Raw genomic sequence first — 12,999 nt, forward strand, 5'->3', positions numbered from 1 at the left:
AATAAACACACGGAGAGGTTAAAGAACTAAGGCGATATGCATCGGCATATCTGGAATCAGTCACGGCCAATAAATAAATTACAGGGTTGGATTAAATCAAGATGTTTCACAGAGAATGTGGTCGAAGATTAAGTGCGAGAAAGAAAAGCCGGACAGCTAACACGAAGCAGATTACAGCAGAGGGGAGGGGATTCATTTGTTAGTGATCCATTTTGACAGGCCAGGAACGTGGAGGGGGGGGGGGGGGGGGGGGGGGGGGAGGAAGCCAGAAGACAAGAAACAAATGAGACAAGAGAGGATCCTGCACAGATCCAAATCTGTCAGGTTCACTATGACACTAATCATTTCGCTTCAATTTATGTAGGACAGATAGTCCTCATATTGGATGCTGTTCCAATGTCAACGCAAGGACCACTGAAGGCTGTGCATTCCCAGGTCTGATGCATAACCTACAGTACTGGAGAGTACAAGAGTACAGTACCACAGCAACATGATTCACTTTTCAGCTGCCCCGCAAGGTCACATATGGCTCAAGGAAGATTGTTCGTGAGCAATTTACGCACACAAATCACAATTGCAATAGCTCTTGTCAACATCATGTTATGAGTTACAGCAGACCGAGATGTCTTTTAAGAGGTGACACAAACATTGTTCATCAACTAGCCTGATCTGGAGAGGGCCAACCAACTGAAAACAAAAGAAGGCCTCGTTAAGAAACTTGAAAGAATTCATTTCTAAGTTGGGGCAAAAACAGCAACAGAGTACTTTCCAGGCAACAGTTTGTCTCCCTGGCTTCTCTTGTACATTGACTTCATTTCACACGGTTTTAAGCGTTCAGTCATGCATTCAATTAAATCAGTTAGATATTTATCAAGGCTGAGGATGAACTGACTCCCGACTGAGAAGGAAAAGGTGGCGGATTGATTACAGAGAGACTATTATAAGAACATGAGGGGGTAGTGGCTACAGTAAATATTAGCTTAGATTAATTGTGCTAGTAAAATCAGAAGACATTCTTCCCTGCTCCCCTGAGGTTTGGTTGATGCTTTGAGACGGAGCAGAGCTCCAGTCCTGGACCTCCTACTGTCTGGTTTCCTGCTGGAGCTACAGCAATTCTAGTGCATTCCATTGACCATCCTAATGGCCAGTAAAAAAACAAAAAAACAACTACAAACTAATTTATCTTCTTTTAAGACCACAGAGATAGTTGCTGACAGGACAGCTCAGTCTTACTCTATTCTCAGTCTTTTCCAAAAACACTTGATTTTTTAAATTCTGTTTTTGACATTTATGCAGCTTCTTTTAGATTTGCCAGTTTAAAAGGAGATGGACCATACTGCTCTCACATCAAACTGGAACAAGGAAGACTTTTAAGGAAACATGCTGGTTTGCAGCGCTCGCTAAATACCTATATTGGTCAGTGAAATTGTTGGTGTAAAAACCTCACACAAAACCTCTTATTTTGACTAAAATAAATACTTTTCCCTACTACGCTACCTCAAGCACAAAAACATAGGTCTGCTCTTGTTAACAACGTACACTAACAAACTACAAAATGACATGGCTTTGGCCTACCACAACTCACCAGAAGACCCCCTAATCAGACCGATGACCCAGAGAAGAGGGAGACAGAGGAGCCAGTCAGCAGCCCTCCACCTCACCACCACCTCAGCCCCTAGTGGGCAGGCCGGGCCCCTGACCTCCGCAGCTCCAGCCGGCTGTCAGTCCCCCGTGTAACCTTGACCTCCGCCAGGCCTAACGAGAACCATAGGGGGGGGGCGTGAATCTTCCTCAGGGTTCGGAGGGACGCATGGCTGGGTCGAACCGTGTGCAGGTTACAGTATACGGCTGGGGGTTGTGGCACGGCGCTGTGGCCCCATGTAAAGGGAGGGGGTCTGTCCTGTGAGGCAGTACCCCCCCTACAGTAATTGAGATCACATGCTTGGAATCCTTCAGCATTCCAACCTCCAATTCTCAACCGAGGGTGACGATAAAGGACACCATTCCTGACATTCTGTGAGGCTGCACTCTGTAAACAATTGAAACCAGCCCCCACTGTCAGATATGGCCCCCTAGATAACAATAAAACAGGCCCCTTGGTTAGGTTAAGAGAAGCCAGGACAGGAACATCCTCATTTCAGGATCCGCTTGCAATAATAGCCAGGAAGGTTTTCCCAAACAACTCGATTCCTTTGATCATACAGAGGAAAAGAAAATCATGCCAGTCAGTAGAATGGGGTTTTGGACTGCCGAACGAACTGTAATAATAAATACTAATAATAAATCCTCTCTCCAAAGTGGCAGGTTATTAAATATATCAACACCACGTGTTATGCTGTATAAAACGTACAAAATCTGTTACCTTCGAAAAGTCCTGTAAAATTTACAGGCAGAAAGCAGATGTCAGACCAGAGTAACCAACCTATAAACAAACCCATTAAGCAATAAGTCTTTTGTTTTTCTCCAATTTCTTGTGTGGCTGCGAACAAATGTGGATTAGCCTACGGAGAATGCTATTCCAGGGTCTAAGGAGCTAGGTGTGCATTCATGTTGTGGATTAATGACCTTAACAAGATAGTTGTTTTATTGTCTTCTGTGTGTTTACTAGTTAATTGTTCAGGACAGTCTCAGTATCAGAGCGGCAGACACACCATCTGTCTACAGCAGCTAAAACCAAGGGCATAATTACGTTTTTGCAAAAAGGAAACCAACAATTGACTGTTGAGCAAATTTGGAACCGTGGACAAATGTGTGCCGAGAATGGGATGAGCAAATATTTATGTTCACTTGCGTCATAAAAAAAATAGCAAAGTACAACTTAAGACAGAACGCTCCGGGAAGGTCATTTCACATTTGAATGATTTGGTTTCCAAAACAGACACACATAGGTTGTTAGTCTTTCTTGATTAGTGCAGATGTTTCTTCTCTTGGAAAAATGGGCCATCTATCTTCCTGGCCTTTGTCGTGGAGCAGAGCTGTTCCATGAGTCAACAGAGCGAGGCCTGCATTGTGCCGTTACTACGTAAGAGTCGGCCTAGCATGCAGGCTCCACGAGCCAGTGGACGTCAGCTCCGCATCACCCCCAGCTGGATCTGGATCAGAGGGATGACAGGTGTACAAGCCCGCTGGTCCACACAGGTTGGCTGGACTGCTGACTCTCCACTCCACCACAAGATGTGGAAGATAACAATTCCCCACATCCCTGCTAACCCACACAGCTAGCAAAAAGCTACTGTAAATGCCATCAGTGTTATGCAAGTCATCAGCCCCCCCCACATCTTTCCACCACTGCTTCCATCCTACAACCTGGATGGACGGAATGTCCAAAGATCATACAGTATGCAAATAGAATATGCCATCCTTTGCATGGCAAAGGCTATCGAGAGATTAGCAAACGAATGATGTCACCGAGATTAAATTACAGGAAGCATTCCAGCTTTTGAAAGCAGCCACAGAATTGGAAAAATATTTGGAAGGAAAGGCTTCCCTTAAAGGCCATGTCAAAGACACCAGCTCTAAAGGAAAATAAAACAGCACAATGATACGGTTCAAAGGAATTTGTGCCGAAGGTCGACCATGAAACAACAGACGGGCTACTTTGCACAGACATTATTGACTTCCCCATTTGTTCATCATTACAGCATGAGCTTCATGCTGGAGGCACTGGGGATACTGATGCTTCCAAACGTTTCAATGTTTTTCTGCATCTTAGAACTCAGGTAACAGCTGAGTTCAAGGCTATTTAAAAAGTTTGACAATCAAAAACGAACTCGGACACCAAGATTCAAACTGAAATTTGCACAGGAAAGAGGGGAATGTGTGCTGTGGTTTGTGGTTCTATATCTAAATGGAGAAAGATCATCCTTTGCTAGTAGGCCTACTTGTAGTAGTGGAGTTACCCTGGGCAAACTATCAGTCAAAGTCCTCCAGGCTGCTCCCTCTCTCCCTGAGAGGAAGGAAGCCCCCCTCCATTGTGGTCAGGATGCCGCTCATCACAAAGCCAAAACCTAAACGGGAAGCTGCAAAGCGGCCAGCAGCCTATCAATGGAGGAGTCTACAAATCCCTGAAGTTCAATAACAGAGAAAACATTCCACCATCTGCCATCTTGTAAATGTTGACCACAACAGGAGAAGCCTCGGGGAAAGACACACTGAACATGTTGGACTGCACTGGTGTTGAGGGAACACTCATACAGCAAATGGTCAATGTTGTAAGGACAGGATTTTTCCAAGTCATTACTGTGTAGACTACAATTAAACCCAGACATAATTTTGTGGTCAGGAGTCATAAAAAAGCCACTGGAGGTTGTCTCAGTGATTCTCGTACAGCCAACTTCTCCATTGTGTAAAGTTTATCTTAACTTCTGAGACTGACGGTAAACCAACCAACACACTCTCATGTCACTATTCACAAATCACACAGCTATGAGGGTCTTAGTATTAGTACGTTATCAACAACACTGACTAAGACTGACAAGAAATGTCCTCATAAGTACCAAAAAATACTTTGATAAACTAAAACAAGCTTACAGTCATTTACTATAAGGCTCAAAGCTATGGTCCACAAGGCACATTCTCCAGGACTCCAACAGGATCCAACAGGACTTGACTTTTAACAAAATAAAGGATGAGCAGGTGTAATCTTCAGCTGAGTAGTCTTATCTCAGATTATCTCAAGCTTTTCTCTGGTGTGACATAGATTTTGCAGTGGTGAGTTGGGCTATAGCCTACTGATTACTTTATCTAGGCATTAGCAGTGTGTGTGTGTTTGTGTGTGTGTGTGTGTGTGTGTGTGTGTGTGTGTGTGTGTGTGTGTGTGTGTGTGTGTGTGTGTGTGGTGGGGGGGTAGGGTTTGGTAGAGGTTAGGGGGTTCTCTGTAGTCTATTACCCTATATCCCCATTCGGAGCAAGTCAGATTCAATGATCAGATTCATTACTCTACCAGAATAGGGAACACCAGAGCTTCTGGTATACCCAGGGCCGAGAGGAGAGGAGAAAGGGGAGGAGCTAGCAGGCACGTGTGTTGCTGCCAGTCATCATCAAACCTACACCAAGCTAGTAAAAACAATCCTGTAAATTCCTCACTTGGTGCAGTCAACACAGTAAAAATGACAGTCCTTGTTTCACCTGCTTTAAAAACATAAAGAATCTATGCTGCCAAGATTAGCCCATCAGACTGTTGTTGTTTGCAAAAGTAATTCCCTCATTGCAAATTACGTGTGCACACATTCCTTGCAAAATCACATTACAAAGGCTACTCAAGAATGTTATCTACTTAATGATAAATCTAAAACACTCACAATTTCCACCACTAATCGCTGAAATATGTTCTTGTGTAGTTTGGGGATATGAAATAACCTGAACCTTAATTCACAATGCTACACTTGCACAACCAAGCATTAGTCACCAAGCGACAGCAATCCTGAGCCAAACACTTGAAGGCATTCAAGGCATTGCTGAGCCAAGTCTAGAGTCATCCGTTGAGTCATGTCACAGCAGAGCCCAATACAGAAACTCTACCTGGGCCCAGATCGAACCCTTGCATGCACAGAGCACCTGAGACGCATGGCTAATATGAAACACAGCAGCATCACCCAGCCGTTGGAGATACAATATATGGAAGCGTTTTTGTTCTTGCTCGCTATGAGCCACAACATTAGGCGTTTTTTCGGTGTGCGGGTTAGTGTGACGTTACATGAGCCCTTTCCTAATGTGGGTCTCATCAGCCTGGATAGCAGTGCGGAAGGTCACCCACAAACTCAGGCTGGATCCGTAACAGCTTCAGAAACAGAGAGCCATCCTTGACGTTCTTCTCTCATATAGAGGAAGGTGATGAGCACTGTCTCATAAGCTGACAGTATGAGCCAGGCAGACAGCAGGGCGAATTCCTCAGTTTTACTTCGCAAATTACGATTTATGGCGTGCAGCAAGCCCGAGAGCTTTTACGACAGCTCTACGCCAGTAAGGGGAAACAGTATCCCTTAGTTAGGAGAAAGACAAACTGCTCAGGCTTTTTAAGATGGCATCCAACAGTGGCTGCTCTGTGCATTCCGGCTCAATCCTGCAGCACACTATACCTCCTAAACCAAAGGTTTGTGGATCAAATAAGGCTTGTGTGTGGGGAAGTTAAGTCCCACAGAAGTCCAAGTGTTTTTTTCCCCTTATCAACTCAACCAACTGCTCCTCTCATCATTCACATGAATCAAGCAGCAATTCAATCGCTCGTCAAACAGCTGAATCCCTTTCATGCCATTCTGTAGCATGCATGGAAGGTCTGCAAGGTCTCGTTGACTAGCCTACAAAAATCATTTGCAATTTGTTTTAGCAGTGCCAGTCACGTAGACTAGAAACAATACTGTATGGATATCTTAGACAGTAGGTCAACCATGGGCCTAGTCCACAACAGATGACGTGCTTCAAAATAACTTTCCCGGACTCTGTGGTAATCTAGAGGAATTGGGTCAACCCTTGGGACCCTCCATAAGGCAGAGATGCTCTTGACCTCTACTGATATCCCACGCCGGATTTTTTACAAGCAAGGTGGCAAGGACAACATCTGCTGTCTAGACAGTATTAGTGTTCTGGACTTCGAAGCACCTCTCCTATCACCAGCTAAGGGCACTACACACATTTCCTCTGAAGGAAGCCTCGCACAAATGAACCTTGGTTCTCAGTCATCTGTCTTTGTTTGCATTTTGTAGTGTTTCAGTCCTCAAGAGTATTTCCAGTGCTGCTGCTGTGAGAACAGGCCTGTGGTTCCCGGTCAGGCCCTCAGCCACCTACTGTACAGGATGCAGTGAACCAGACCCACACAGCAGCAAGCTATGTGCATCATCAACACAGCATACCACAAATTTGCGGAAGGACTGCAGCAATAAAAGCTCGCTGGAGAGCTCCGGGTTAAGCTGAAATGGTAGTTAGTAACTATACCTGTGGATAGCTCAGGCTGGCATCATTCGAATGTAACAGATGACCAAGCAGATCTTCTTCCTTCTCCCTTGCTTTCTGTCTCTCGTTTGTGTCCATTCATCATCCTTGCATCTCAAACCAGGGCTAAGAAAAAAATCTCAAGTCTCCTTTTGTAGGGAGGATAGTCATCTGGATCTATCCAGAGCCGCTGATGCCAGGAACATTTTGTTCCTACTGCACAAAAAAAGTCATTTGTGCGTTGGCGCTTGGATGTGTGTGGATGATGGGGGACACTGTTTACCTATTCTTGTGACTTGCTGGCCCAGGTGACAGAGAGGATTCAGCTGGACTTGTCTCTGACACAGATGCCTGGAGAGATGCCCATGCACATTGGGACTCTGAACTCCCTTAAGGATCATCAACATTCCTTCAACAGTCAGTGTCATACACATTCACATGTCCTGCTGTGCTTCTCTTCATCTGGACTCAATGGCCCTAACAAAGTTTAGAATAGTGGAATCAAAAACTTCAATAATCTGCAATATTAGTTACCTAGCATCACTCAAAGAAGGGTAAATTAATGCATAACCTACTTAAAGTCACACTGCTCAGTGAAACAAATCCACAAATCTACCTAAACATGATGAGATGTATTCGGCCTATGCACTCTTGATGACAATGTATCATAACTGTACGTGAGTAAAGAGGCGTTGGCATTGAGTGGGTTAATCAGACATCGAAGCCACAAACTCGAGGAAGTCTTCCCTTTCCAGTTCCCTCGCATTGGAGCTACGCCCATCAACTGGGAAAGTTGGATCAAGTTGTTGCCCGGCAGAAACAAAATAAACAATCCACGTTTGCGACACAAATAAGGCACTGTATTAACAACACAACATTTAATTCTTGCAACACCTAGGCTACAATCTCAAATCTGTGCAGACTGTACCAAAATCGTTGCACATATTCCAAGATAATCAATGGAACGTCACACAATGACAAAAATACAAGACTACACTTATAAAAAGACTGCAAAAATAGATTTGGAAATGTATGATTCTCGTTTTCAGCTCGTGTTAGATACGATTCGATTGATAGTTTTGACAGCGTTCTACGAAATACCTAGCAATGTGGGACAGGATATGACACATTCCCTAAATCCATGAAAGTTCCACTTCCAGATGCATTTGAGATTTTTGAATGGCATAACTAACTAACAAAATACCTTTATGAGCTGCTCCTAGTGTGTTAATTACACCAACAATAAAATCCAAAACAATGAGACGCAACAGTGTTCTCAATCCTAATCTCAGATATGGCTGGTATGACTGCCTGGCATTATCAACACTAACGGCCTGAATAAATCCCAGCATTAAGGTTCATTCCAGCGTTCGTGTTCACCCGCACCGTGAAAAAACTCACCAGCTTTTTCCTGATCATATCCCACGACAATCAAATAATCAGCCAATCTAGCCATGTTTGCTGCTTTTTCCGAAATTTACCAACACTATTCAGCATTTTTCTTTCTTCATAAGCACAGCCATGTTTGACAGAAGATATGCCACTGCGCCTGCGTGCAAGAGTCAGCGACATCAATGGGCGTGGGCCGCGTAGTATACAAATAGATTTGTGGGCAATGCAAACGGGTCACACCCTGACCCTAACACACCGTAAGAACAACTATTAATCTGGTCCGATCACGGAATACCATCTTATTAACAATCTAGCATTCTTATTAAAAGTGTGTGCATCTTTCCATTGCATGATCGAAGCAAGAACTACATTTTTCTACAACAATTCTACAAATTTCAATAACGAATCTCTCTTTTTCCTGTTTTCTTTCTTTAAATAATATCACTGAATAACAAATGTATTAAAAAAGGCCAAGATAAACAAAGTGATCATGTGTGTAGTCTTCACTGTGGGCAAGTTTGGGGTAACAAGGGCTGTGAGACAGAATTTGGACTATTTTCAGGTTCATGATTATTTTAATGATAACTTTTTTTAAAGGCACCTGATTGTACTTAGAGAGGCTTTACCTTCGCCTATTTTCTTGATTTTGTCAATTCAATCACTCATAACATAGTCCTGACTGAATAATAGTGTAACATATTGATAGGCAAGGCAATCATGTTGCAATGTAGCCTTCCACTGCCTGGACAAATCTCTGAGCCAGATTAGAAAATGAAAGGATGAAGGAGAGTCAGGGCGTGCGTCAGACAACGCTTTGATAAAGTCTTTGATATCTGTGTTGAGGGCTCACTCCTGGTCAGTAATCACAACAATTGGCCACAAACTCAGTTAGAACAATCATGTTTTCAACCCCTGGAAACAGAGAGCAGAAAATAACATGAATCTCAACATGAATGACGACACAGGTGCAAACAGCAGATTGTTTCCAGGTAAATCAAAACAGCGAGACAGCTCTGAAGAGCATTTCCATGTTGTTTCATCTCTGGGCATACGTCCACCCATTCGTCCATGACGCTCACCTCCAACTTTCCCTTACCTGTGTTCCCTGGCATTCCACTGCTCTGACTGGCCCTGTGTCACTCTTAATGTCAATGACACTTGCTCCATTGGAAGCCTGCAGATGATTGCTATATAAGGAGCAGGCCAGCAAACAACAGCACGATGCTGTCATGGATTGCGCAATCTCCTGGTCTCCCATATTAGGATAAAATTACTGTCAAGCTTGGGGATTACTTGTATGCCGGAGGCAATTATCATTACAACATGCTTACAAAATATTTGCTGGTTTGCAACACACGTGTTTCACATTTATGTATTTACTGTGTCATGGTGTGACACCATGAGAGCCTAGAGGCGCGGAGATATGAATAGAATGTTGGAGTCAGAGAATATCAATCAAAGACTGAAGTAAAAAAGAACAACTTAATGACTAACAGATACAGTATTTCCTTTTTCTGGAAAGATCTACTGTATGAGACTGCAAAAAAAGAATAATCTGACACAGATATCTTCTGCTCAGCACGTACACAGTGGTGCTTATCAGTTGTCTAAGACATATCCTGAGTTTGTGAAAAAACCTCACGTTGTCACAAACAACTCTTATTCACAATCCTTGACAGGCATGACACTAAGGGTCACAAATACATCTTACACCAGGAGTGAATCTTTCACGTGTCCTTCTGTTTAGAGACTGGGTCTTTGCATGTGCACATCTCAAGACAGTTCCCAGGTCCAGACAGCCTACCAGATATGGGGTCAGCTGTTTGGTTTGCTGGTGTGAAAAACAAAACCTGTTGCCTTGTGCTAATCCTGATGGCATCTTGGGCAGATATCTGCCCCCTGGGGCTTGTAATCAACATCTGCCTCCTCTGACCTGCTCTGACGTGGACGTTCGTTTTGTCCGCACATGTTTTGTGCTCCATAAATAATATATGAGATACATTGTGCTCTTATTAGGTTGTGCTAACCCTAAGAGACGTTCCGAGTAACTCAGAGTACTTTGGTTTGGACTTGAATTTGAGCACTGTCATGTGTTACTAACGCTGTTCGGGAGAAACTGGACATTTGAGGCACTGACTCGTGGGCTCTATTATTGAATTTTTTTCCTCCCAGATTATTTATGGATTTCTAAATTAACTTTCAATGTATTCTTTTGTCAGCCTGTAACATTTTTAACGAATGTTAAACATTGCTATGCTAAGGAAAATGTAACCAGATTTATTTGAGATGGTTGCTAAACTTTTTTTTACAAACAGTTGTTCAAAAAGTATGCAAGTAAGTGCTTTTACCCTTTGTTTTAAACATATATATGGACCCAACTGTGGTTACTGCCATTGTTACGGTATCAATCAATAACTGAATGTTCCTGTCTTATCATATCTTAAACCCACTAACCAGCATTCTCTCCTGCTGATACAACACTTCTGTTCAGACCCATCATTGTATGGGCTTTGTGACCTCAATCCTTCATTTGGGCTGGAATGAGAAGGGGACCAAAGTGAAGATCCTCTGACTGAGCAAAACTTCATTTTGAAGTGTTCTCAGGCATGCTTAATTCCCCAAATACAAAAAGAAAAAGCATTGTCTGTTATTTACCTTTGTGGACCCAATCCACAGTGTCATTATATGTCCTTGAAAACGAGCAAAAATAAGCAAATGTGTGAGTAAAATCTGTTTTGACCTCCCTTACATGGGCAGACGTTCCACCATTGTGTCATTATTTCATGCAAAACGTACAACAAAGGAAGCAGCAAAGGAGATACATTTTGACATATTTTTGACAGATGCCAGGAATCTCTTGAGCAAACATTACCATTTCGTTTAATCAATTCTTGTTTTGCTATTCCATTAGTCAGAAAGCGCTAGACGGGGAGGGGTGGGTGGAGGCAGGGAGAGGGGAGACCGGCCCCTCCCACCTCTAGTATAAAGGCTCCCGTCTGCCTTGTACAGACTATTAGCCCAGTGTCACAGCTGCCTTTCAGCACCAACAGCAACTTCAACAAGCCTGTGGAATACTCACTCCAAGCTCTCTCTGCGAACAGCTTACTCATCCAAGTGAATGATTCAAGGATTTCAGGTATGTTTTCTTTCATTCATTTCATTCAGGTTTTCAGAGATTGTTTCAAGTTGGACATGTTTCCTGTGGAGGGCTTTATCCATGCTTTTTGAGGTCAGGGCTCAAGTACGGCAGACAAGGGCAGGTTATCTGTCTTGTTATATAAGGAGTTCAGTGCTTATTGTGGGCTTGGGGGGGTAGATGGTCCCTGTGTGTGAAATACATTGCACAGAACTGGCCCTGTTTAAAACCCTTGCTAATCATTAACCAGTCCTTTTATTTGTATTGATTTGATCTGGTTAGGAATGGCATTGACTTTGCCTAATGGAGCTTTAAATTGCCTAAAGGACTCATTGATAGACTGTATCATTCTTTTCACCGGATAGGGGACTGAAGCATTGGTTGTGAGTTTACTTAACCTCACAACATTTGACCCCAGTATGACTTTTTAAATAAATGAATGATAAGTGCAAATAACTTGGCTTTTGGACCCTTGTGTAAGCGAGATCATGGTTGGTTGGTTAGCAGAGGGCAGAGTCGGGGGGGGGGCTTGCTTGCAGGGAAGGACAGGGGCTAACTAAGTAAGTCATCCATTTTTAATAAGTAAATACTGGAACTAACAAGTGTTTTTTTTCTTCCCCACTCTCTGTGCAGGCAGGAGACAAAATGAAACTGATCTTTCAGTCCTTCCTCTGTGGCTGTCTGCTGGCCACAGTCGCACACAGCGTGGAATTTGAAATGAGCCCCGAGTTGAAAAAAGGTGGGTGATCAGATGAGCACTTTTCATTCTTCTAATGATTGGCAGGTGTGTGACTACGAGATCCAGCGTGCCGTGTGACTGTACAGGATGTCTGCTCTGTGCTAACGAGATTCCTTCCCTTGCCCTCAGGTTAAGTGTGTGGATGCAGAGCAGATTGAGAAGGGATCTCAACATCGTCTCTGAGAGGAGAGCAGAGTCCGGGCAGTTTGTCAGACCGGAGGACTTCAGGGACACGCTGACTCCGCATTCCAGGTACAAACCGCATACCACACAATCTTGTGTATCATGCCACAAAACTCGCCGTTGCTCTTATTTCGTCGTCCCCGAAGCGGGGACATTTCGAATGAATAGGTCTTGTCAAACACAGGCAACATGAAAGTAAACAAGCTCATCTGGGTCTGCCAAGAGCGTCCGATTCAGGAATGCAGAGCGTGGATTAATGTTCTCTCCCTCCTCCCCCTCTCCTCCAGCACTGACTTCAGCGTCAGAACCAAGCGGTCCAAGAACTCCGTCAACCAATACAGGAGGCCAGGCTGCTCCCTGGGTACGTGCACGGTCCACGACCTGGCTCACCGCCTGCACCAGCTCAACAACAAGCTGAACATCGGCAGCGCCCCCATGGACAAGATCAGCCCCCAGGGCTACGGGCGCAGACGGCGCTCCCTGCCCAAGCGCAGGGCCACGTTGGGGCTGGAGGGAGGCAGGCTGAGGCCCACGTGGATCAGCACCTCGCGGGCGCACAAGCTGGAGGCTCTCCTCCGACGGACCTGAGCGGGACTAGCCGGGTCGCGGTGGGGAGGGGAGG

At 44.2% G+C, this 12,999-nt stretch overlaps 2 protein-coding genes across 5 annotated transcripts in view; one reads left to right on the forward strand and one right to left on the reverse strand.

Annotated features, from left to right (window-relative positions):
• Positions 1–8,446, reverse strand: part of sbf2 (SET binding factor 2) — a 78,821-nt gene extending 70,375 nt beyond the window's left edge. For 3 of the 4 annotated variants that reach the window (XM_084682399.1, XM_084682397.1, XM_084682396.1), the window contains exon 1: positions 8,329–8,446. In XM_084682399.1, coding sequence (XP_084538525.1) covers positions 8,329–8,383 — 55 coding nt within the window. In that variant the 5' untranslated portion in view covers positions 8,384–8,446. Of the gene's footprint in view, positions 1–6,930; positions 7,405–8,328 lie in introns of all 4 variants that reach the window. The other variant, XM_084682398.1, reaches the window with a different exon arrangement.
• Positions 8,447–10,351: 1,905 nt separating this feature from the next.
• Positions 10,352–12,999, forward strand: adma (adrenomedullin a). The gene is made up of 4 exons (XM_084683106.1): positions 10,352–11,455; positions 12,089–12,193; positions 12,322–12,446; positions 12,665–12,999. The coding sequence occupies exons 1-4, from the start codon at positions 11,438–11,440 to the stop codon at positions 12,963–12,965; spliced, it is 549 nt and encodes a 182-aa protein (XP_084539232.1). The 5' UTR covers positions 10,352–11,437; the 3' UTR covers positions 12,966–12,999.

The sequence above is a fragment of the Hypomesus nipponensis genome, chromosome 19, assembly GCF_054491055.1.
Source record: "Hypomesus nipponensis isolate SF chromosome 19, ASM5449105v1, whole genome shotgun sequence".
Taxonomy (NCBI): Eukaryota; Metazoa; Chordata; class Actinopteri; order Osmeriformes; family Osmeridae; genus Hypomesus; species Hypomesus nipponensis.

Excerpts from the sequence above, each read along its gene's own strand:
- adma (XM_084683106.1), top strand. Across the intron at positions 12,194-12,321 it reads TGAGCCCCGAGTTGAAAAAA|AGGTTAAGTGTGTGGATGCA; the intron begins GGTGGGTGATCA and ends TCCCTTGCCCTC. Across the intron at positions 12,447-12,664 it reads ACGCTGACTCCGCATTCCAG|CACTGACTTCAGCGTCAGAA; the intron begins GTACAAACCGCA and ends CCTCTCCTCCAG.